Genomic DNA, 26056 nt, shown 5'->3' with positions numbered 1-26056 from the left:
AATCATTCAGTCAGGCATTGCAGTCGTTATATAGGCTGTGTATGCATTTGGTAGGGATAAAAAAAGAAAGCAGTATCTACACTTCATTTGGCCAACCGGCTCCCCTTTGTTCCATGCCATGACTGTTTTACAGTGAGTGTTGTATAAGCCGGACACAGAGGCCTGCGCACGGCTCAAACGCGCCACTAGATGACAGCACTGTCTAAGCAATTAGAAAAATAGCAATATTCCCAACTCCATATCGCAAGGATGTGGACTGTCCCTTCCTGTTTTAGTGCCGAGAGAGCCACCGTACCGACTCACAGTGGAGCAGGAATACAGGCACTCATAACGCGATTATGTCTGGATTTTCGCCGTGTTTGTCAGAGACACGGAGGCGCGTTATCCTCCGCGGGGTGTGCAGATTCCAGTATTAGGGAATGTTGTTATGTTATTCTCCGGGTAGCTGGTAACATAGCAGGCCTGTTTAGTGCGCTGCCAACCCTTTTTCCTTTCCGAGTCTCAATGATTGTCCTCCCCTCACTCTCATGGCGGAGACTAAAATAATATATCACATAGACGAGGAGGAGACTCCTTATCTGGTCAAGCTGTCGGTTTCTCCGGAGAAAGTCACCTTAGCGGATTTTAAAAATGTCCTCAACAACCGACCGGTCAATAGCTACAAATTCTTCTTCAAATCGATGGACCAGGATTTTGGGTAAGTGGCCGCCGTCGGTGATTATTATTAGCCAGCTCGGGTGGCTCATTCGCTGTGTCTCGCAGTGTGTGTTTAGACAGTTTAATTCAGGCCCCGCTCGGCAGCATCAAACCACACGGGCTGTAGCGTCGTTACATGTGAACCACAGCACCCTGTCTGTTTCCGTGCTCCTGGCACCTGCTCATTATTACAAGCTGCCCTGTGCGCAGTGGAGGAGGCACACGAGTGTTTGAAGTGATACCAGATCCGTCCAGAGCCCTAATGACGCAGCCCTGCATGAAGCGCACACAGCTCTGCTCCTCGTTTTAGTGTCAATATTATCACCATGAGGGGCATGAATGTCAGAGCCACGATCGCAAAGGCTAATGTTCAAGTTCTCAGGTTTCATAATATTTGCCTCCCTTTCACTTTCCCTTGTTGTTGTTGTTGCTCTGTTTCAGTGTAGTCTGAGAGATCACTACTTGACAAATGATTAATAGTCGTTGCAAGTCGTTTGTCCTCACCAACGCGCACATTAAACTGCAGGTGAATCCTGAGGGACGGTGGAGCCACACGATGACTTTGCATCACCTTTTAATTCTTTCAGAGGTATCAACCCCCTCCTGAAGTTCTCTGATTAACGTTGTAGTAGCTTGATTATAAATGCTTGTTTCTCTCCCCAAGGAACACATGCAGGTTAAATGACAAACAGTGACAGGCCATTTGTTTTGCTTCCCACAGTCCTCTGGCTATTGTCAATTAATGCTATTAGGAAACCTAATTACAACCTAATTATGTCTAGAATGTTCATGGGACCAAAAACAGAGCATTTTAATGGCATACAACATGTGTAAATACGTTTTGAGCTAAATAAATGGAGCATCTGGAATGGAAACTTGAGCAACACTCAAGTTTCAACTGAGCTTTTATTAACTTATTCATTCTTTTTCTAGTGAATCCTACCCCAGGAAGTCACAGGAGCCTCCACTGGATGCTGGCTGTCGCAAATAGTAGAAATATTTCCTCAGTGCTTCCTGTCTTCTTTATGTTTTTCTCTTTTTTGTTCACTTCGTAACCCCATCCTGGTTTACAGGAGTCACGCAGGGACTACAAACCTCTCCAGTTCTCTTGGTTAGCAAAATGTGCCTGTGTCAGGCCTCTGCCCATGTTGACATGTTTGTATCAGTGTCTGCTCTCAGTCCAGTCTGAATGGTCATAAGTGGGCCCGCGCACATTAATATGTAGCTCTGTAATCACAAACAGGATTGGAGGAAATGCACAGGCAGGCAGAGTCCACAGAGCCACACGTTTCCACTGCAATCTGACCTTGTGAGGGAAACCAGCTCTTCCTGGTGGCCATTTAGGCTCGGTGGGCCGCTTTGTCCCCAGCTCTGGCTTCCTGCCTGTCTTACACAGCAGACCGGGCTACTCACTGGGCCTCAGGTGATCGACAAGCAGATTATGGAAACAAACAAAGCGTATTTGCTAACTCCTCATGGAGGCATGACTCCAGGTTGCTGAACACTGCAACATAGACCAGCCGTTCCTGCATGCACGTGCATCAACAAAGCACCTTGAAATAGATTGCGAACTGAATGGTATGACTACTGTGTTTCACAAAGAGCTGTTATACACGGACCATACAGACATCACAACAACCAATCCTCCCTTTGAGTCGAGGTTGAATTTTCAGGCACCATGAGCACCGTATGGTATTGGCACAGTTTGGAAGCAAAGCCAGTCAAAGGCAAAGAGGAAAGCAGTGCTTTGTGGTAACCATGCTGGCTCGACTGCATGCAGACAGACAGTACGGCTGCTGGAGAATTAGCAACCGAGGAGTGAGACTGCTAAGCAGAGAGGGAAAACATCAAATCCCTTGCAGTGTTATAGTCAGTGTTTGAAATGTAAATGAGCAGTCAGCGTTTGGACCTCTGTAGTAGACCCCCTGTTGTGCAAGGGGGGGAGAAAAAAAAAAGCCATTTTCTTAAAGGCTTGCTGAACTCCATTTGTGCTGGCCATATCAGCTCTCAAAGCGATGGCGGCACAATTTGATTAACAGTTTGCATCTCAAACGCCTGAGCTTACTGCGGCAAACATGTTAAAACACATGGAACATGGAAGCGTGGGCTGAGGCACTGTCAATCACAGAGTCCAGCAAATTAAACTAGGAACATTTCTTCTTTCAGACTTTGGACCTCTATTATTGTTTTTTTTTTGTTTGTTTGTTTTCAGTGATATTCTTTTCTTCATCAATATTCATAAGACTGTATCTAATTGCGGTTGGTTTTGTCGTGAAATAACCCACTTGGCTTTTTCGGAAACTTCAAGGTGAATGTATGGCATTTTGTCATTGCCTCTGGTGGTGAGTGGGTTTGAGACCTCACTATAATGCAAGTCACAGAGGCACTCCGGAGCTGAGGAAGCAGCCAAGCCGAAGGTCTGAAAGAAACAGTCTTGTTTGTGCCTCAGAAAATAGGGGGCTGGTGGGGGGGATCTTTCTTCTGCTGAGAAAGTGATGCTGAGCCTCTGTAGTTAGAGGACAAAATTCTGCAGCTTTTTGCACAAATGCACTCCTGCCTGTCCTCACTTGTATTTTGCTACCAAAGGATTGAGACAGATTTGAAGGTTATACTGCAGTTTCATGTCATAGCATCAACAGCAATGATTTTAGAATATTTCCTGAGTGAATGCAAGTAGGAACTAAAATCTCTGAACTTTGTGGTTAACAGGAAATATGCTATTATCAGAGGTGGTTAAAGCTTTATTAAACAGTTTATTTAGAGAGACTCTGAGTCGTATATATTAACCATCTTATTTGACAACAAATATTTTGCTTCTCTGTTTAAAGTGTCATTAGCATCAGCCCACCAAAGTCCTTGGACTGCTGGCCAGTGTGTGCTGGCTTCTCCTGCCTCTGGTTTTTGATTTAGGCCCGGAGTTAACCAGCCCTCCCCTGTCTTTCAAGGCATAAACAAACACATCTAATCTTCCCCAGCTACACAAATATCTCCAGCGGCAGAATATTCCGCGATCATCGGGATAAATCTTGTGTCATTATCCTGTGAAATCTGTTAAGACCTATTTAAGCTGTCAGCTCTAAGAAGCCAGATCTGTGACTGCAGCTCACACCAGACACATGTCTCTCTAAACATGGCTCACGGTTTGTAACTGTGTACGTTTGTCCGTCTGTGCTTGTTAAGAGTTCAGGAGTGGAAGTAAGACCGGTCTTGATATCAGATGGAAGCTGTTAATGATGTCATCTGTTATCATTTCAGTAGTTTTTCTGGTCTTGTAGTTTCACTTCTTACAGCAGGGGCAGATGTGCTTACATATCAAAGCATTAAACAAAAAACATATGGATCTTACCAGGTTTTGAAAATAGCTAAATAAAATCTGAGATGAACATGAACATGTGACATATTACACAATGTCATTATTTATTTAACAATGACTAAGCCAAACTGCTGAATCTGTGTGTGGAAACCTGTGTACACTCTCATTGCTTCTACAGGAATTAAGAGGATAATTAGCAGCCAAGTGTAGCTAATGAAATACACTTGATTTATTGATCAGTAAGTGTGAGCACCTCTATAAAAGCAGAATTTTTGTCAGTTTGCTGGTCCGGAGCATTCAGATGTGGGTTAACGCAGTGCCAAGGAGGAATGACATCAGCAGGGATATTCAAGCAATTGATATAAGCAAACAATTGTTGCTGCCTATCAGTCTGTGAAATGTTATTAGGCCATTTCCAAACAATGTGAAGTCCATCATACTACAGATTCCAAGATTTCAAGATTATTCACACGCAGAAAACATTCCAGACAATTGCCAGTTTTTCACAGGTGTGGACGTCCCAGCAAGTTCACCTCAAGGTCAGCCCAATGCTCAGAAAAACTGCAAAAAGCCAAGAGCTACATCTCAGACTCGACAGGTGTCAGTTAGCATGTCAAATGTTCGAGTTCATGACAGGACAATTAGAGAAAGACTGAGCAGGTATAGCTAGTTTGGAAGAGCTAGCAGGAGAAAGCCTTTTCCTTCTAAAAAATAACATGGCAGCACAGCTTAGGTTTGCAAAGCTGCATCTGAGCAATCCACAAGACATCTGAACCAGTGTCCTCTGGAGAGGCTGTGGTGGAGATGCACTATGTTTGGTGAAAGCTAAACGCAGCATATCAACACGAACACCTCAAACCAGCTGTTGAGCACGGTGGTGGAGGACTGATGATTTGGGCTTGTTTTGCAGCCACGTTACCCGGGCAACTTGTAGTCATTGAGTCGACCAGAAACTCCTCTGTATACCAAAGTATTCTAGAATCAAATATGAGGCCATCTGTTTGACAACTAAAGCTTGGCTGAGGGTCACACCAAGACAAAAAGACAATCACACAGCAGCAAATCTACAACAGAATGGCTGAAAAAGAAAAGAATCAAGGTGCAATGGTCCAGTCAAAGTCCAGACCTCAACCTGACGGAAATGCTGTGTCTGGAACAAATGCTGCAAATCTCAATGAACTGAAGCAAGGTTGTTATGAAGAGTTGGCCACAATTCCTCAACAATGAGAGAGAGACTGATAACATACAGAAAACAGTTACTTCAAGCTGTTGCTGCTTGAGGTGGATCTACAAACTACTGAATTATGAAGTGTTCTTAGTTTTTCACACACTGCTTCTGCATTTTCCATACAAGGTTGTGTTTATCTGAATTAATAAAAAAAAAGAGATTTTAATAGATACAAAACATAAAATAAGATATGTGAAACCTTAGGATTGAAAGAGGTGGTAGTTTTTATTTTATTTTATTTTTACCATGACTGTTTATCTCAAAAGATATATGTGGCCAGTTCTTTCAGAAAATGGTTGCATTTGTCAGCTGAATGACTGGAACAGCCAACCTTATTCCTGTCAAACATTTGGAAAAAGCATCGCAGCTATGTTATTTTTACAAACCACTCCCACATCCTCACAAGTCACCTTACAGCTGGTCATTCTGCTTGAGCAAGAGGATGCAAACACTTCCTACCTAACAAGCAGCCGGCAGAGTCGGCCCTCGCCTCCCTCCCTTTTCCTCCCTGAGGTGGAACACGCCACAGCAGCAGTCTCTGCGGTTGTCGGTTCCAGCCACAAGGCTACGTTATCTCTGTCCACCATTCCCGGCTCTACAGCTCCCACAGAGACAGCACACACAAAAACAAGACTTGCTTGGCTAATCATTTTTGTGGCAGGGAAGTTCTGGCCAACGAGAAGTTTGGGAAAAAAGCCGTAAAGTCGCTGCCAGAGACACCTCTGCATAAAATCTTCTTAGGATTTTCTGCTGCTCTCAAGTCATGCCTTTTCCTTTGTATGTACCGTGTACAAAGCCAAGAAGCTAATGTGAGATCTCCACAGAGTTGCGGCAATTCTCAGCTGTGTCAGCTCAGAGAAAATCCTCAACACAAAAACAAGCCACATACATAAAGATATGCTGAGAGCTATAATGGAAACTGGTACATATTTCAGGATGTTAAAGCCCCATGACCATGCCAGTGTGAAAGTGTGTGTTAGCTCATCTCTGTCCCCTTGATCAGCTCCACACTTGGTCTGGGTGACACGGGCACAGCAGGTGTGGTGACGGTTTGCTGTTGAACTGTGTCCCAATAGGTCAAAGGGTAACTGTGAGGTATTTTTGTAGGGAATTTACAGCCGAAGATGAACATACAGAGGGAGGCTCTCTGACTAGATGACTCTATTAATACACCTTCGTGCTCCTTGACGCTCTGTTGTCTCATGTATCTGTCTGTCTGTCTGTCTGTCTGTCTGTCTGTCTATCTATCTATCTATCTATCTATCTATCTATCTATCTATCTATCTATCTATCTATCTATCTATCTATCTATCTATCTATCTATCTATCTATCTATCTATCTATCTATCTATCTATCTATCTATCTATCTATCTATCCTTCAATCCGTATCACATTGTTGTGCTTTGTAAGCCTTGATGTCCATAAATCAATGACACCGAGTGAGAGTGGGCATCACTCTTGGAGCTACTGTGCTTTCAAAGGTGGAAAGCTGGCTGAAAGCAAGACTGAAAATGTGACTTTCGAAGTGTGAATGTCACTCTGTACGTGCCAGCGACGCGGGGAGGGAAAGTGTTTCCAGATTATCACGTGTTGTGTTGTTGAGCTCACTCTGTGTCCTGCTCCTGGCTGGTTAGCCCTCACTGTATCTGTCTGCTTGCTCCCCAGGGTTGTCAAAGAAGAGATTTCCGATGACAATGCCAAGCTGCCATGCTTCAACGGGAGAGTAGTGTCCTGGGTAAGTGAGATGGATGGCACAGCCTCTCTGCTCACCTGGCTGTGAAGCCTCTGCTATAAGCAAACATATGTGGAGCACTCGTAGATGATGTAAATGTAGCCATGTAACGCCTCCACAGAAGGTTTTAAACACTTGATCTCACTGTTCAGTAGTAGTGTGAAGGTGTGAGTGATTCCATTAGATATTAACTTTACATCAAAATGCAGTGAGAGTGAGTTTAGTTTGACATCTAAAACAAGCTATACCATCTGCTAAAATCTGAGGCTCAGTTACTCTATTAAGTCATGTAGCTCTATGGTGTTTTGTTATTATGGAGTGTAAACAGCACAGTAAGACAAGTGACCCTATGGGGACAGTAAAATAAGTCAAATCAAATTAGTCTATTTATCCTCGAAGAGAATTTACAATCTTTACAATTGCTTTGTCCATCAGCACAGAGGTTAACACTGCCTTTAAATATTGATCTGGATTTAAGAGAAAGGATGTATAATTTAGTTTGACAGGCTGAGGATTCAATCTACTTAATAGCTTGTTTTTTGTGACAGCGTCTTACCGTATAGATGTTTTGCGTTATTGATCTTTGTGAGGAAAGTCATTATTTTGCTAGCCTCCCTCCATCGGGAGGTCAGAGGTCAGAATTAACCACACAGCGTTGGCTGTGCACTTGTCAGAGACTGTCTTGCTCAATAACACTTTGTTAGTGTCGATACTCTCTGACAACAGGGCTAAGGCGTGATGTCACTTTACCATGCCATTTTTAACAGCCATTTAGTTCTATGCACCTCCTTGGTTCTTTTACATTGTATTTAGACCAGAGACCCTCCAGCGCACAATGGAAATCTCTTAAGTCGAGCACTAATATCTCAGTGAGAGATTCAAGTTGTGTCTCAGCATTTTTGAAAATGTCTATCACATTTAGCTTCCGAAGTGTCTGATGTATTTGTTTGCACATGCATCCTGCACTATAGTCGTGCAACAGTTAATACATTTTCCAATCACTTTCTCTGTAAGTCAACTTATTGTTTTATCTATAAAATGTCTGACTGTGTCTGTTTGATTGTTAAAATCAACATTTGTGTTTTCTAAAGCTTGAGTGACCTGCTTAGAAATACAAAAAAAACAAAACAAAAAAAGTCTAAACAGTTACAGGATAATATTCTTTAATAAGCCAAACAGCCTTGTGTTTCTGGGTATATTTAAGCTACTTAAAGAAATAGGGTGTCCTTTCCAATGTCCAAAAGTACCAACATTGTTAACATAGTGTACTTGTGGATAGAAATGAAAATGTTGGGTCTCACTCATCTCTGATCAGCATTCTTTTGAGCTCTGTTTGTGGTTGTAAATCTAAGCTCTGAGTCTTGCTCTGACAATATTTATTTCTTCCTCCTTAAAAAATGTCATGTGATCATAACCTCTGCTATGTGAAGTGGGAGTTAAATTTCCACACGGAATTATAATTATCCTTATTTTGTTGGGGAGGATTTTTCTTTCATTTTCAAATGAATATAGAAACGCTGTTTGTGCGAATTTTGGGATTCTTAAACCTAGCAACCGAAAATAAATGAATAGCAAATAATTAAAAAGTGGATATTAAATCTAATCATGGGCTAAACCTACTGGTTTGTAAACTGAGCATGTCCACAGTGTCGATTATTTTAATCTTTAAGCAGTTTTCTTTTGGAGTTGCATGTATTTTCTCTTTTGAGTTTGTGCTGAGATACACCCGTCAAAGGGTATGATCAATCCACATCTCTTTATCATTGTAGTTAGGAAATTTACACTCGACTGAAGAAAGCTCTGACTTCATACATAAAGTCATCTGACAAATTCCACACGTTGGGATTTATTTGGGGGGAAGCACTGGTGACTGATCAGGAATGAGTACTGTGAGACTAAAGTCCATGAGTGCACATCTAAAATGCTTTCTGTTATGAGATGGCCTAACAGGGAAAAGAAAACTTTTTAAAGCGGTTTACTTTTCTGTGACATTCTGAAGTCAAGCAGAAAGCACACAGAAATACTAATATTTCAACAGGGGCAAAAAATGTAGCCCCACCTTCTATATGAAGTGAAATCTGTGAATCTCACAGTAGAAGAATCACAGTCCATACGGTCGCCGTCCATGTTGGTCTGCTCTAACTTTCATTATGGAAGGATGAGTCACTTTGTGCTGACACAAAAGTGAGTAAAAGCAGTGTGGTCTTTAAGTTGGTCGCCACCAGAAGGCTTCTTTCCTGCAGTCGTTCCCAATATATTCTTGTACACATTACGTGACTGCATCTGTGGTATCTGATAATAATCCGTTTTTAATCAATAATCCATTTTTGAGCTTTTCATACATGCAGTGTGTTAAGTTTGATTTTAATCTTATATATGCACACTATGAGGACTATACTGGATAACAAAAGATCTTTATTTCTGCGTTTCTCACATGAGCGGAACACGTGTGATCCATCACAAATATTTCCTTTTCTTCATCTACTCGTTTTCAGTTGGTCCTGGCAGAGAGTGCGCACTCTGATGGAGGATCTCAGTGCACAGAGAGCCACCCGGAGCTTCCCCCTCCCCTTGAAAGAACAGGGGGCATCGGAGACTCACGACCCCCCTCCTTCCAGTAAGTATCCTGTTTGCTGTGTGTCATATATGCAGAGTTACGCTCGGGCCTGATGGCAGATGTTTCCGAACACACTGGCCTGTGCCCTCTATGAGCTTTTTATTCTGCGGCACGCCATATGTTCTAATTAAAACATGGCTGGTTCATCATCATCGGCTCACATGGGAAGTGTTGGTAGCTCATTTGCCGGTGTGTGAATATAGCATGAAGTGTGAGCTAAAGCTAGAGTGTTGAAACTCTTGTTTTTGTGTTCCCTCCTACCCACACATCCATGGCATGAGGTGTTAGTCCACCCATCTATGTAAACATGATGCATACACCGCCAGTGCTACTGATTCTTGAAATAGCCTTTGCAGTATAAACATCTTCAGGCAAATACTTGCACTCAGTGAAGCTCATTGTGTTCAGTCACTCTGAGCATTCATCCATACTCGCCTCATAAAAGCATATATGGCCCAAAAACACATTGGCGCTTCAAAGGTCAGAAAAGGAGATTTTCTTAACAGCTTATTACCTTAGTCCAGACTCTGACTTAGAACTGGGAGAATCGGAAATATCACCGCACTTTGCCAAGGAGAGGTGCTTTGCTAAATATAGTTAGAGGGTTATTAGAGGCTCGGGCTGTTGCCACTACAGCTCTGGGGCAATATGGCTGAGTCTCTATATTGAGAACATGCAATCTGTCATGTCTTAGTGTATCTCTTTATCCTGTGTTTGACATCTCGGCTCGCTTTTGCCCCACATGGACTGCTCCCTGCTGTTTGGCTGTCAGCTGTCCTGATGATTTTATTGTTCCCAGCCAGCTTTCACTGCTGCCACCTTGTGGAGCAAACGACAACTGTAAGCCCACGTCATTTTCCTCCACCCCCTCTTTCACTCTCCCTTTTTCTTTCTCTCTTGGAGTCAGACGGGCAGGCCTTTCTCGCAGAGAAACAGCATGGTGTGTTCTCTGTAGCGAACCTCCCCTCTTTCTGAAATGAATCCAGTCTTCTACCCTTTACCTCTCTCTGTAAAAAGCAAGAATGTTATTCCCACTTCATTTTCTCTTTGTGCTTTATTCATGCATTTCATGTGTTTGTCAGCATGAATGGCTATGTTTGAAGGATAGGTGTTTTGGGCTGAGAATGGACACAAATGATGTGCCTTTGCTTGGTAATCCGGATTAAAGCACGCATCTCTATTTCCCAAGAGGGAGGCGGTGACGACTGGCAGCAGTTGGGAGAAGGGGTATTGAAAGGGGATGGCGTGTGTTCACAGCTGCAGTCTTACACCTCGGATAATCCCCCCACACACCCCCCACCCCCGGATCAGCACCCATCCACAGCGTGACAGACAGGCAGTCACCACTACATCAATCATCCCATTGCCGTCCAAGCAGCTCTAATAGAAATGCATCCAAAGTGCGCATCTCGGTCATATTTGCATACATGCACTGACCTGTGCTAGTGAAGACATGCTCAGGTGCACCCATTAGCACTGTGGAGCAGAAGCGTGTAAGCGCGCCTCATTGAGCACTTTATCCCGCAGAGTGAACACAGCAGACGAAGCATTCTGCCTTCTCTTTAGGATTTCATCTACATGGATCATCCACACACTGCCACTCAAGTGTAAAGAAGACTTTGTTTAAACAAGGCCACATGATGTCGGACAGCACGTTTGTGCGTTATGCGTCTTTTGTTCTGTTTAGATGCTATGAATGTTTCTGTCTCTATTTGAGTGCAAGTGTGCATGGATGCATGAGTTCCAGTGTAAGAGTACATGTTGCTCACATGCCTAAATGACAGACTGACAAGGCTGAGTTGAGTTCTCACCAGCTTCAGGTTACCCCGGAGCCCGGTGGCGGTGTATGTCCCTTAACCCTGGTGCCTGAGGCCACCGCGTTTCCAGCCCGCTGACAGAATAACAATCTGCCGGCTGTCAGCCCCTCTGCAGCCCCCACCCCACTGCCAGACCTCAAGTACACAAGGTCGGCTTATTGCTAAACCCACACCTGATCTACTACTTCTCACTTTATATGCGATCTGTCACTCTCCCCTGCCTGTCTCTCTCCCAATCACGCTTCAGGCACCATCTGGGCTTTCAATAGGTCTCATTAATGCCAGTAATGTCCAGAATAGCTCCCTCTCAGGGTATCTGGTCATTAATGACACTTAGTGAAAAACACATCACATACCGCGGAACAATAAAACTGCTATTTTGGCCAGAGGGACTGAATTTGAAACAGAGTCATGATATGAGCTGCATATTCCCCTACGGCTGAATTGGAGGCAAACAGATATTATAGCAGACAGAAATATGCTGGAGCTGGAGATCATGTTCAGGAGTGTTGGTCGCAGGCTGGCTGGAGAACTAGTTCAGAACACTTTCTTTGACCGAGGCCGAGTGTGTTTTGCGCATCATTATAAATCTGACTGAAGTTTTCCTTGCGTCTGTTGCAGTGCCAATGCAGTGAGCAGCCGCGATGGCCTGGACACGGAGACGGGGACGGAGTCTCTGCTGAGCCACCGCAGAGAGCGCGAGAGAGAGCGTGCGCGCAGGAGAGCAAGAGAAACTGAGCGTGAGTATTATCAGCCGGGAACAGATGGCCCCCCCCCCCCCAAAAAAAAAAAAATAAATCCAATTATCTTGTCATTTCCACATTATTACATTTCAGTACCTCTTCATTTGACTCTCATACTCTGAGCAAGTCGGTTGCCAGAGAACACGGTCAGTGAGCAGACATGTATGAAAAAGAGGCCCCTGGGGATCGAGTGGTCTATGTTGAACTTTTGCTATGCCAAGTCAAGAAACACTCAGTTACTCTCAACTCTCAGCATGAAGAAAATAAGGAGTGATTAAGATAACTATTTGTCAAACCTTCTGGAATTCACTGTTTTGCCCAATAATCCTCTGCTTCCTGTGTGTGTGATTCGGGTTTATGTTCTTCTTCTACTAGTCACACTCCAACCTTGTAGGATGATTATACTCTGTCAGAGGACACTAGAGTTCTGTGAAATGTCTTCCAAAAGTCTGCTGTAGCTATTGTTGTAAAGAAAATGGAGCCATTATGATACATTCTGTCTGGAAAGGAAACTGGAACCGTCTTGACTGAGAAGCGTCATCAAGTGCAAGTCTGTATATACTGATTGTGCAGGAAATGGTGTGTTGTCTTTGTAAAATTTCATTTCTGTTCTGTCCCACGCACAAATTTAGACTAGATCTGATGGGTTTATGGCAGGATGTATTAGACAAACAGATTCTGCTGCTTGCACTCTGCTGTTGTTTTTGTTTACAGTAAAACCAGTCATGGCTGTCCTGCTCTGTCTGTTCCCCGTCGCCTTTTCACAGCAAGCCTGGCTCTTTGTATCCTGTGCTCCAGGCTGTTAACCAAATGCTAATTAATTTATGTGACGCAATTAGCATCACAGAGCACAGTGTCAGGTTGGGATTGTAGGAAGAGCTCTAACTGTAGGGCAAACTGGAAACATATTTTACTGCATCTTAGCTAACTCGGTGTATATATCGTAGAGGTAGTCTCTCTGTCTCCTTGCTTTGAATTTAATTGCATGCTAGTTTGCTAGCACTAATTAAGTGAAACCATTGGGGGGAGCTTGGATTCGTGGCTCATAAATCTGGCGAGCACGTCCGAGTAAAGTGCAGTTTGTCTTGGATCAGTCTTAGGGCTTGGATGTGAAGACCTATAAAGAAGGAGCCTGTGGCCCCACCTCTGTGCCTCTGTGTCTCTGCGGCTCCATGCCTCACTGCCTGCAGCATCATCAACAGCAGGAATTCCCCTGTCACCCTATCCACATGCTTCAAGTGATTTCTGCCTTTGTGTGAGAATGTTAGCTGTTTTACAACGATGAAGTGTTCAAACCTGGTAAACATATCCCTTCCTATTCTCTGTCAACTCTGTGGCATTTGAGGATGAATAATGCTACAGTTGAACGTTTTAGGGAGGGTTAACAGGTGTGACCCAGAGGCACAGTATGGAATCATGAGAAATAAGCGATTCAAGACCACCAGGTGTTCTGCATCTTAACCCCTTAACAATAATCCATAACAGCAGACAGCAAATAGTCCAAAAAAGAAAAAAGCACTGCTATTACATTAAATGTAGTGCTGTTTACTGCCGTCAGGATTTAGGTCAGAAAAAACATTGCTAAGCCAAAGCACTTATGTTTGTATTAAAGTATTAGTACAAGGCAGCAGAAACAGCTGGTGAACTCAAACTGATCTATTATCAGAGATACCACAAAATCAGCTTTTTTAAAAGTGCAATACTACGAAAATCATTCAGGCTTTTAATGACCTGATGCCATTTTCACCTGAGGAAGAGATGAGAGAGACCAGCTCACCATCTCAAATCTCATATTATCTTTCTCTGTTTTGGAGGATCCCATCATCTGATTGGTTAGAGGCAGATTAGTAGTCATTCTGCTCCATAGTTTCCTGCCAGGGGAGAGTGGGAGGAGGCTATACTTTCTCCTTACTCTTAGTTCACTTTGTCTGTGCATGGGATGAAAGCACACTGCTGGCTGTGGTGAGAAATTGTTGTGTTTTGTTTGGTGATGATATTTGACATTTGCAAATGTTATGTGACACGGGCAATTTCATTTTCTTGGTTAGTTTTCTGTTGGTATTATTTATGTCATTTAACTGTCAATACAGAAGGCTACTTTTAATGGGTTTTGTTCTGTGGTTGAGAGACAACTTTCAACAACTTCTGAGTTTTCTTTAGAGCGGTGCTGTTAAAGCAGCATTTTCTTATCACAAGAGATTAGCAATCCTTACAGAAATTACTCATGATTAGTGTCTTATTTGTGGGTCATAGTTAATAGATTGTAAACAAGACATATATGTTTTGAAACCAGTTGAAAATGTCAGACTACAAAAAGGTTGTGATTCAAAGTTTAACATGCCCAGTCAAAAACTGACTTTGTTCTTGAGTCATCACGCTCTCTCCTTTTTGTATTATTCTCCCCTCTAGAGTACTTGATGCTTATTCTCCGTTATTGTCACTGTCTCTGTCGTAGATAAGCTGTGAAGGCTGTGAGCAGCCAGATGGTGGGCTGAGGCTGTCTGAAGCTCAGACTGGCTTTTAGAGAGTGGCTGACACAGACGGCGTGCAGCACCAAGACACAGATTTTCAGTCTGGCGTGGTGAACCTGCACACTTGCTTTCATTTGTTTTTGTTTTCTCTGGTGAAAGTCATCAGAGTGTGTGAGGAAATATGTCTGAGTGAATCGTGACAATGGATGTCAAGTCCCTCCGATCATTGAGCGTTTACGTGTCGTAGCTCAGCCCTCATAAGAGCACCGTCTGGGTGGAGCCAATGATGGAAACCCCTGCATTGCTGGAATGCTTTGCTCGCTCAAGACAAACACGTTGGCGGCCTCGCCTTTTTCGCCTTATGAGGCCTTTCCAACCAGTCCGCTGTTTTCCTGAGACAGCACGACCTCACCGGCAATGTACGTATGGAGACTGGCAGGGTAGTTGTCATTTCATGCACAGGACACTTCTCCTTCTTATCAGTCTGTTCCGGAGTGAATCTATGGAGAGCTGTGTACAGTTAGATACTGTGCAGAAGAAGTAGAAGGATTAGTGTTTGTGCAGTGATTTCCACCTTTTGCTATTTCCATAGTAATTGTTCTTAGTTTGTGTAATTGAACTGAATTGTATTCTAAAAACTGGCAACTAAAATTCAATTCAACTACAGGTTTCAGTTAATGTTTTTTGGTTGAGGATCTTCCTTAACACAGATTAAAAACACTTTCATATTTAGATCACTGTTGCTCCCTCTGCAATTCTGGAACTCTCATTAACTCTGACCCCCCCTCTCTTGGTTGTTCCTTCCCGTTGTGCTCCAACCCAGCAATGAGCAACATGAGCTCCCATCTGACTCACTGCTCCTCTCCTCTTTCTCTTTGCAGTCCCTCGCATCAACGGCCACTCTAAATCAGAGCGCACTGCGAGGGACTCAGCCATGGGTTACGACAGTGCCTCTGTAATGAGCAGCGAACTGGAGTCCAGCTCATTTGTTGACAGCGAGGAAGAGGATGCAAGCAGGTAACGAGTTACTTCGCTTTGAAAGGTGCTTCTGTGCCGTTCAAACAGTCAAATTTTTTAATATTTTCTCTTTTTGGTGCATTATTGATGTCTAAACCAAAAACAATCTAGGTTTCAGTTACTTAAATCTCTATCAGTTTCAGAAGTTTTAGGCAAGCATTAGTTAGTGTTAGAGATAGCAGTGCAGAGGATGTGAAGTTTACATCACCTGTTGGTTTGGTTAGATGCCCCACTGTGTTCCCCCTTCTCTTTGCATGCAGGTACCCTGCATTCTTACAGCAGGATTGTGCTTTTAGGCACACATCATATTACCAATATTAGCCTCTAATCTCAGTTAATTTCTATTTGGTCAAACCAAATGATGAACATGTCCGTCCACTGCAAGTTAAAAAAAACTACCAATATTATTGCAAGATTTTATTTTCAAAATAGTGACTCATAAAATCCACTGCATGCTCTGTAATTTAATACATTTATTTTATAAAAAAGTGCTCAAAATGGGAGGTGGAATTTTGCAAGGAATCAGATTTCGGCACACTTCCGGCTTGGTAATTAGCACACCAGTTGTGCGATTCAGTCTTTACTGGAAAGGTCCATCTTCTTTCTCCTTTCCCATCTCCATATCTCCCCTTCTCCATCAGCTTTGTCAATTTGGACCAACATTCTGGCCAACAGAAACTAATCAGGCAAACAATGATAGGTGCAGGTAATGGGAGAGCGTTCCTCACAAGATGTTGCTCCCATCCCAGCATGCAACACGGTGTGACATAATTTCACATTATGTCAGTTCCCAGATGAAACAAAGTACAAAAAATTCAAATTCAGTGAGTAACTTGCTCACAGCGCCACAAACCTCAGCTTTCAGAATGCCAATTGGTTTTGTTTTTGCAAATATTTTCTGCGGTCTACAATCTATACACAGACAGTATGCTTACAACCTTAACATAGTGTTAAGGAAGTGGTAATACCATTTCTGATCTTAACTCTATTTAGTTAACATAAATACACTAAACATTTAACAACACCTGGCCTTTTTGTAATATGATTTCTTGTTTTTGTCTCCTCATTTTCTTTCTCTACCAATAATTTCCTCTCCTTTCAGGCTCAGCAGTTCCACAGAGCAGAGCTCTTCTTCACAGCTGATGCGCAGACACAAGCGGCGCAGACGGAGGCACAAAGTGGCCAAGATAGACCGGGTACGCACTTCTAAGACATGTCACTGCCTTTACTCAAACTGACATTGACACTGGATGCCAGAAACAGATTTATTTATGATGATGCTCATTGCAAGCCTCTCCCTGCCTTTTCCAGTCTTCATCCTTCAGCAGTATCACAGACTCCACCATGAGCCTCAACATCATCACTGTCACACTCAACATGGGTAAACCTGATACAACCTTACTTGTTATCCTTTAGAAGAGAACTTGATTTATCATCTAATCTCTCTCATGCCAGTGCTTGTAATCTTACTCATTCTTTGTTTTGCCCCTGACAGAAAAGTACAACTTTCTGGGTATAAGTATTGTTGGTCAGAGCAATGATCGGGGAGATGGCGGCATTTACATCGGTTCTATCATGAAGGGTGGAGCTGTGGCTGCTGATGGCAGAATAGAACCTGGAGACATGCTCCTGCAGGTGCACTTCCAGTTTTACAGATTTTAATTGGATTTGAAATGTTCGTCATTATGTATTCATGTGGTAAATTTCAGTGTTTTTTGAGAAAGAAAACTCTTCTGTTGCTGTTCTTCACGACATTAGAGCTGGCACATACATCTGTTTTGTGACTTTTGTATTCACTTCCATTATGAGACTCTTGTGTAAAAGCTTTTCTTCCTGTTTTTTCTATCTTTTGATCTCTGTACTACGAAATACATGATGGGCTGACTGTGTGGCTGCCACAGTAACAATATATCACATAGCAAGCAGCTTAGGATTTGCAGGACTTTGAAGAGTTCAGTAGAGATTAATGTGTACCCAATCTGTGCAGAAAGAGTTCATGAAAAACACACGCACACACAAACTGTATGTGAAATACTGTAATTTGGTATAAAAGTTTGGTTTGTCTCTCTACCAGGTGAATGATGTAAATTTTGAGAACATGAGCAACGACGACGCTGTGAGGATTCTTAGAGAGATTGTTTCCAAAACTGGGTAAGAACATTAAAGTCACTTAGGCTAGTTACTAATTATGTTTTTCTAATTGCTGTGGAAGATTATCACAATCTGAGCATAACTTCCTCTTTGTGAGGTTTCACTTCATACTAATGCGTTAATCAGACAGGGTGCTGTTTGGATATTCAGAGGATTTAAAGAATTATGGAAATCCTGTTGAGAGAGATTGCGATTAGTTTCTTGATGCTAGATTTGGCGAATCTTTGGACCACTCTTTTCTAAAAGAGGGTTAGGGTTAGGTCCTGGTTGCTATATTTAGTTTTACTCACTAATACTCCACAGTATGAACATGGCATATTTATGAAGTGAGCTGTACATCTCTCAGCAAAAAAAATCAATAATGTCTCTTTCAACTGATTATTATTGAACTGAAAACTATAAGCATTGCACACATTTGATCAGTGTCATACAGGTAGTAACGATATACAGTAGACAATCTCCTCTAGTAAGCTTATTTCATTGTTCAAGTTTAAATATTATCTCAAATAAATTTCAGATACATTTCTGGTATTATTTATACTTGTTTTGTATTTTCCCTTAGCCCTATTAGTCTTACTGTTGCCAAATGCTGGGACCCATCTCCACGAAGTTACTTCACCATCCCTCGTGGTAAGATAGACACCAGTGTTATATTGCGGTTACTATGATGGGTGTCTTGCTTGTGTCTTAACTCTTAACTGTGTCTTGTTAATATTTGTGCATCTGGGGGCAAAACTGTCAGCAGTCACAAGATTGTAAGAAGTGTACATTTTCATTGTTTGGAAATTCTTTTTAACTCTGTAATCAAATAATTCAAACATAAAAGGCTTTTTGTTAGTACAACTGATTAGAGTGAGAGCTCTGACCGCAGTGTTTATATCAATTAATTTGTTATCAGAAATGCTAAGAAATCACCCAATCCTGACACCATCCTTGATAATTAATGGTTAGATGGTTCCAAGTGAGTAGCTGCATGGTCCAATATATACATGTCCAGGCAAATGCCTGGAGTCACCCCTCATTTCTTTATACATTACCAAACAGGGAACTGCGTATATACATGTATATGTATGTATATATATATGGATATGTTGTCTGTGTAGTTTCTCGAGATAAAACTCTTATGAAGTGGGATCAGAGTTTTGAATTTTGACACATGTAGATGCTACTGCGTCTCAGCCCACTGTCATCTTAACAAAGAGCCATTCCATTCCGCCTTTTTTTAGCGGTTGGCACATTTTACTGTGTAGCCATCTCTGCTTAAACAAACTAAAAACTGACTTTGCACACTGCCGAGTTTATATATTTGATCATTCTACAGACTTTGTCTAATTTATACCAAGTCCCTGACCAAGATGAAATACGATAATGCCTAACTTCTACAATAATTATTATTTTTTTTTTTAATTTCTTAAGCTGAGCCTGTGAGACCCATTGACCCTGCAGCCTGGATTTCACACACCACAGCCCTCACAGGACCTTATCCACACTATGGTAAGAACACGCCGCTAGCTCCATCACATTATGAAACATCGATTTTACAAGCCCTCTCTGATTATAACAAACCAACAACGTTTAAACTCTTTCTCTATCTCAGAGTTTGATGACTTGCCTCTGTCAGCAAGTAAGACAGACATGGCAACCATTGTCAAGGTGATGCAGCTCCCTGATTCTGGCCTAGAAATACGAGACAGAATGTGGTTGAAGATCACCATTGCCAATGCAGTCATCGGTAAGAAAAACCGAGCAGCACCAAACTTTATGTTGACACAGGTTTGCAGCTTTATAGAATTTACTATAAGTTATGCAGATAGGTTTGAGACATGCACACATTTGTATTGTATGCATGCCGATCTCTCAGCAGTGATACTATCAAAGTGACTGTTTAAAAATGATCCAGCTTTAGCTACAAGTCTGTCTGAAGGTACTGTGGTCACTGTGTCTTTGTTGTGTATCAACGGTATTTGTAGTATCTGCTCAGCACATTACAGCAGGCGCCTGCATGTTCACGTGTGTTTCTTGTTGTGTCAGGTGCTGATGTGGTAGACTGGCTCTACTCCAGAGTAGAAGGATTCAAAGATCGAAGAGATGCGAGGAAGTACGCAAGCAGTCTGCTGAAACATGGCTACCTGAGACACACCGTCAACAAAATCACTTTCTCAGAACAGTGCTACTATACCTTTGGGGACCTCTGCCAAAGTACAGCCACATCTTACTTCTTCCTGTATCAGCAATGTAACTCCCATATAATGTGTGTGTGTGTAAATAGAGCGATTGTGCTAAATCTTTCCCTCTGTGGTTCTGGTTTCTCTCATTAAGACATGGCATCGCTCAATTTGAACGAGGGATCCAGTGGTGGAGGCTCCGAGCAGGACACTTTGGCACCGCTGCCTCCCTCCACCAACCCCTGGCCTCTGGGCGGGCAGCCATTCCCTTACCCTCCTTTCCCCACCGCACCCCCCAGCTTTCCGCCAGGATACTCAGACCCGTGCCACAGTTTCCACAGTGGTAGCGCAGGCAGCCAGCACAGCGAGGGTGAGCAGGGAGGAGGGGTTTTCCATCAGCCTTTCATTAATAAATGTTACAATCTGACTCAACATGCAAGAGGACATTAATTAAACTGTCTCCGGCAAATGACATCAGTATTAACACATGTCTGACCCATGCTAATGTTAGCTTTTCTGGCTCTCTGGGCAGGAAGTTGACATTAAATAACCGTTTCCATGATTAAGTTTGTGTGTTCTAAAACTCCTGTGTTGTCAAGGTCAATCATGAGCATCTTGAGTCATGCAGCGGACAGCTCTGCAGTACTGGGTGTGTACACACAGAAAAAAAAACAAAAAAAAACAACAAAAATAAAACCTGATCAGCTATGTGATTACAAATCATCAACAAATTCATCCCTCTCTATCAACTTTTGAATGATTTTTTTTATTTCCATTTTGAATCGAAATGTGATGGTGCTACATGGGTTTTGAATTCTGCATTGAAGGAGAGTGGAGAACCAGGCGGGCTTACTTGACTAGGTTGTCTTGTATATTTTTTAAACTAAGCAGAAAAGATGAATAATTGTAATGTATCGCTTTCATTTTTATCGTTGTGCGTGATTCACCCAGACATCATCATATCTTGCCTTCAGCCATTCTTTCCGTTGATTAGGCTTCATTTTTCCGAAGGATGAAAAAATGTTTTGTTTTTCCTTTTTTTTTCACGCAAGACAGTATTGGATAAGATGTCATGGACCTCTACTTTAGTGCAGTTTGTTAGTCAGTGTGGGAAAGTCTGGGATGGGAGGTGTGTGTAATCCTGTTGTTCCCTCTGTTTCTGCTGGGCAACGTTAGACTGAAGGAGGAGGTAGTCCCAGGACACTGGGGGAATCGGTAAGCCTGCTAACCCCCTCTCCTCCTCTGCTGCTCTGTTTTTGCTCACCAATCAGCCTTCACTCTTTTTGTGTCCCACCTCTCTCAGTCCTGTCATACTGCAGCTATAAGGTTGTTTTTTTCCCCATTCCGCCAGCCTCATGATTTTTCAGTCGTCCATGTGTATCAATGTGTGTGTGACTCTCCTGACAGTTGATTCTCCCTCTCTGCACCTCTGGGCATGCATTTGTACTGTGCTGGGAAGTGCATGATGCAGGATGATCACTCCGAGGCTTGTGCCAATAGGGGGCGATCATGCACCACTTTACCCAGTACTGTTGGGCTCATTGCGGAAGGGGAGGTGTGGAATATTTGATTTTGCAACAGTGTGGTACACCACCATCAGTGTGTGTTATCAGCATTGTAACATGATGCTAAAGCCCTTTCTTTGAAGCGGGAATTGAAAAAAACCTTCTGAAACACGCAAGTTACTGTGTAACGTCAACACAAAGTGCTGTGCAGTTGCATTTCTCTGATGCTGGTGTACCGTGTTTATATTTATTATCTGTGAATGTTTCAGTGTTTGTAAGAGCATCAGATTAAATCCATATTAGTTGCTTCAGTGGAATGTTGGGAATAAAACTTTGAGATAATCATGTTTGCCCTTGACTGTTGACTCTTGCTAGACTGCTTCAGAAAATATCCGGTCACATCTTAGACAAAGTGAAATGATGTATTTAATCAATACATTATAGTGATGTTAACATATTGTGTTGCAGTTCACAAACGCTTCATTTACCTGTTGTTTAATGTGTGACCTTTTTTCAGTTTGTAGCACTAGCTGGTTTTGAGTCAGCTGCGGCTGATGACTTTCAGCTGCTCACTGTGTATTTATGGTTTAGTGTACAGATGCAGTAGAGGGCCGAACTATGACGTAACTTTTTCTTTTTTTTTTTCAACAGGAAGCCGAAGCAGTGGATCCAACCCTAGCGCAGGGAAAGGGAGGCGCTCCTCCCCACAGGAGAAGGTTCAAAGGACAACATGCAACGAATCAGAGCTGGGTGTCCGTGGAGGGAGGCGCGGTGACAGGGCCGCCAGCCAAATGAGCCATCACAGCCACGCCGTCTCTAGCCACAGTCATGCCCGATCAAGTCTCAGCCACAGCCATTCCCACAGGAGTCACTCTCTCTCACAGAACAACTACCCCTCTTTTACCTACAGCCATGCCCCCTTCACTCAGCCAGGGCCAGGCTCCTGCGCTCAGAGCGAGAGAAGCCACGCCTCCTCCTACGGCCCCCCAGGCTTGCCACCCCCTTATTGTTTGGCCCGTCTGGCCCCCAAGACATCAGTGAGCAGTAGCACACCCCCTGGAGCACCCCCTGGGAGAGAGTTAGCAGCCGTTCCTCCTGAGCTCACCGCCAGCCGCCAGTCGTTCCAGCACGCCATGGGCAATCCCTGTGAGTTTTTTGTAGACATCATGTGACAGGACAGTGCCTTTACACCCGGTGAGCACAAAGCAATTCTCCTTAAACCCACTTATCTCCCTCTGTTTTTCCTCTCAGTCTTTTCAACATCTCTTAAGTTCAGAACTTAGATACAGACTGGCCCTCTCCATACCCCCACCCCACCCATCCCCCCTACCGCTATGTCTCTGTCTCTCTGATGTCCATGCAAAGGAATACAGGCTGCACGAGCACAAAGGAGGGGGTTCTCACACACAAGCACAGGTTCTCTGGCTGAAAACCCTCTTTTCTATTGACGTTACATGTACAGTTTGTGAAACGTGAGTGGTATTCAGTGTGGTGACGTCTTCTAAGCTGCCATGCAGACCTTCTCGGGAGTGTGTACTCTTAGATATTTTCTGTTCTGCAAGACCTTTAATCTGGCTGGGACTGGATCTCAATCCCCCAGACCCAGACTGACAACTATGACCCCCACTTTCGGGGCCTGGATCTCCTTACTCATATCCGTGAGTACTCATGAAATATAACACAAACCTCTGTATAAGCTGCTGCAGTTGCAGCAGCTTATTTAAACTCTTGCTTGCCAATTACAACACTAACCTAAATCAGATCACACTCTCAAGTGGATTTCTTCAACTTCATGAGGGAGGCCCTGTAGCCAGTCATTAGTTTAACAAGGCTGCATAGTGCATGACTGTCTCAGCTGCTTTAAAGAAATTTATTGAATTCATTTTGTTTTAACACTATTGGAGGGAGGATGTTGCCTCTTGCCAATGCTCTAAAGGATGAATCCGTACACTGGATGATTTTTACGATGTTATTTATGTGTTCATGTTGCTTTTATGGTGTCATACTTTGTATGCTACGGCTGACTGACAGACAATCAGACGTCATCCTTTGTAAGTCAGTGGCCAGTTTCCACTGTCCGAGCTGTGCTTTGTCGAATGTATCATTATTCTTGAACGCTGACTTTCGTAACACTCAACTGGATTGCAAACAGCTGACACCAAACACAGCCGTCAAAACTCAAATGTTTGCAAGTTAAGCCGGTTTGCTGTGAGCATCATGGCCGTTGTTTTTCATAATCGTGCGTGAGCTTCGTAGTGGGATAAAAGCCAAAGCCTCACAACGTGTGGTCAATATTTCTTTATAATGTCAGAGCTGTCTATGATGCCATTCTTTCTTAATTACTTCCCACTACATATCATGAGTTCAAAGTAAGCTGAAGGGGAATCCTGGCCGACACATGAAGATCTACTTGCCAAACAATGGCAAACCCTTTTTGTTTCTACTTATAATGTAGTTACAGGAGGGAAATGACACACACTAGTTTTTTTAGCACTTTTTCATTTTGTCTCCCTCCCTTTAGTATGAAACACTGTTTGCAATCAAAGCTTTCTCTTTCATTTTGTTTCGTTACAAAAGAAGAATAAATTGTACATAGAAATTTATTATATATATGAATAAAAATATATATGTTCAAACTTTGTTTGCATTGTCCACGTTAATTATAAATGGACTGCATTTTTAGGGAATTTCTAGTCTTGTTGACCACTCAATTCACACACACACACACATATTCATACTATTCTATATAATAAGTATATTTTGATATGATAAGCATATCAGTGGATTCTGGGAGTTCAGTATTTTCCCCATAGATACTATGACACCTGGACTAAAGAAACCTCGGATGAAACTACAGACCATTCTAACTCCTGAGCCACAGAATTTTTCATTTCTAAAATAATAATGAATTAAGTTCGTAAGGGCCACTAGATGGAGACATTCAAGTGACGCTCAAGTTAACATTACCAGAGACAATAATTGCTTCTTCTGCCGAGGCACGGTATTTTAGAGGTGGTAATGGCATAAGATAGACATTCATTGTTCAAGTGCGAGCAGTGGTCATGATGAAGACACTCATTCTCTCAACTGACAATTTCAAGTAACATCAGATTAAGTGTAGATAAATTACCACAGCACCATAGTCATGTGCATGCTGTCAGCTTTGACACTTCACGGTTAACACCCCTGTGTGGAACTTCCAAGCATCAGAGCTGCTGTGTGTACTTTCCAAGTGGGTAGATGTTACTTTCAAAACACTCAACGAGGTGCTGCATACAGACAGACCCCCAGTCTGCTTGACCCAGCAACCACAGATAGAGTGGGGATGTGACGCTACACTCCCACATTTGAAAGTCTGCCTTGAGAGAGGCCTGTCAGGAAGGAAGTGATGTCAGAGCAGAACAAAAGAAGAAACAGAAGAAGAAAAAAAAGACAGCCAGCTTAAAGCAGTAGTCTGGGGGACTACTGCTTTAAGCTGGCACTATGATCTTAATTTTTTAAAATTAAAAACAAGTAGTTCCCTTCTGTGCTGATGTCAGTTGCAGTTTCACTGTCCCCCGAGCCTACGAGTCAGCCTACCTGCAAATACACTCATACACACTCATTTACCAGCAGACTGAATATAATTGCTGCACCACTTACCGAACAACTCAATAGTATTTCCCAAATCAGTATGGTAATTGAGCTACTGGGGTTTACAATGCTTCACAGCCACAGCTCTGAGGGGGCGTTTGAAGGCTAAATGTGGGAGGTGTTTCTTAGCCAGGGGTGCATAGACAGATGAGGTGCTGACTTCTGACATCACTGGCCCATGTAATGTGTGTAGGCTCTTTAAGGAGGCGGACTGATCGTGGTCAGTGTGACGTATTAAAATGTCAAAGTATCATCTGTCAAATGTCATGAAGGTATCATATAATATGACCACATCACAAACATGACTCAGAAGACAGATGCTTTGGTAGCCATACGTGTTTTTATGCAACACACCATGACTTGACTATGAGAACACTACCATCTCATCATTATTCAGCAAATTTCCCCATTTTTCCCAAAGTCAAGGCAGTTACTGTAAGGAAGCACAATTCCTTTTTCAGAGGAAGAGTTAAAAATTGTTTCATTAACCAACTAAAGAAGGTTAACGGATGAGTAAAAGTAAAAATGTAAAAAGCTCTCTTGTTAGAACAGTAAGGTCTTCATGTGGCACTTTCAATTTCAGTTTTGTAATCATGATTATTTTGTTTAAGTCATTTTTCTGATAAGGAATTGCACTGGTTGTAGGAGACAATGGGTGATTGGAAAGGAGGGGCTTTTATTAGATTTTTTCAGTGCTCTCTAGCTGACTTGTCAGACAGCATGTGCACATCACAGGTTACTTTACATGACTCATCAGCATCATTCCTGCATGGCTTCACTTCCAAAATAAGATATCACAGTAACTGGAAAAGCAAATCTCTGCTGTGTTTTTTTTTAAGCTTTGCGTGTGTTAGAGTGTCTTCTAGTGAAAGATGTTGAACGTATTGCTCATAACATGATAAAACTGTTACTGTCACAGGAAAATCTTTTCTCTCAAAGACATTACCATCATAATCCAAAAGCATAA

At 42.6% G+C, this 26056-nt stretch overlaps 1 protein-coding gene across 1 annotated transcript; it reads left to right on the top strand.

Moving 5' to 3' along the window:
* The first annotated feature begins 260 nt into the window (after nt 1-260).
* On the top strand, nt 261-24078 carry LOC140271465 (segment polarity protein dishevelled homolog DVL-1-like). The gene is made up of 15 exons (XM_072366695.1): nt 261-697; nt 6904-6973; nt 9466-9587; nt 12026-12144; nt 15500-15635; nt 16738-16831; nt 16947-17016; nt 17131-17270; nt 17710-17786; nt 18349-18416; nt 19203-19280; nt 19384-19518; nt 19818-19985; nt 20106-20321; nt 22108-24078. Exons 1-15 carry the CDS (start codon nt 528-530, stop codon nt 22626-22628), a joined length of 2184 nt encoding a protein of 727 aa, XP_072222796.1. The 5' UTR covers nt 261-527; the 3' UTR covers nt 22629-24078.
* Nucleotides 24079-26056: the final 1978 nt, after the last annotated feature.

The sequence above is a fragment of the Leuresthes tenuis genome, unplaced genomic scaffold (genome assembly GCF_036924035.1).
Source record: "Leuresthes tenuis unplaced genomic scaffold, fLeuTen1.0.hap1 SCAF_16, whole genome shotgun sequence".
NCBI classification, from domain to species: Eukaryota; Metazoa; Chordata; class Actinopteri; order Atheriniformes; family Atherinopsidae; genus Leuresthes; species Leuresthes tenuis.
This window is presented reverse-complemented; position numbering and strand designations above follow the sequence as displayed.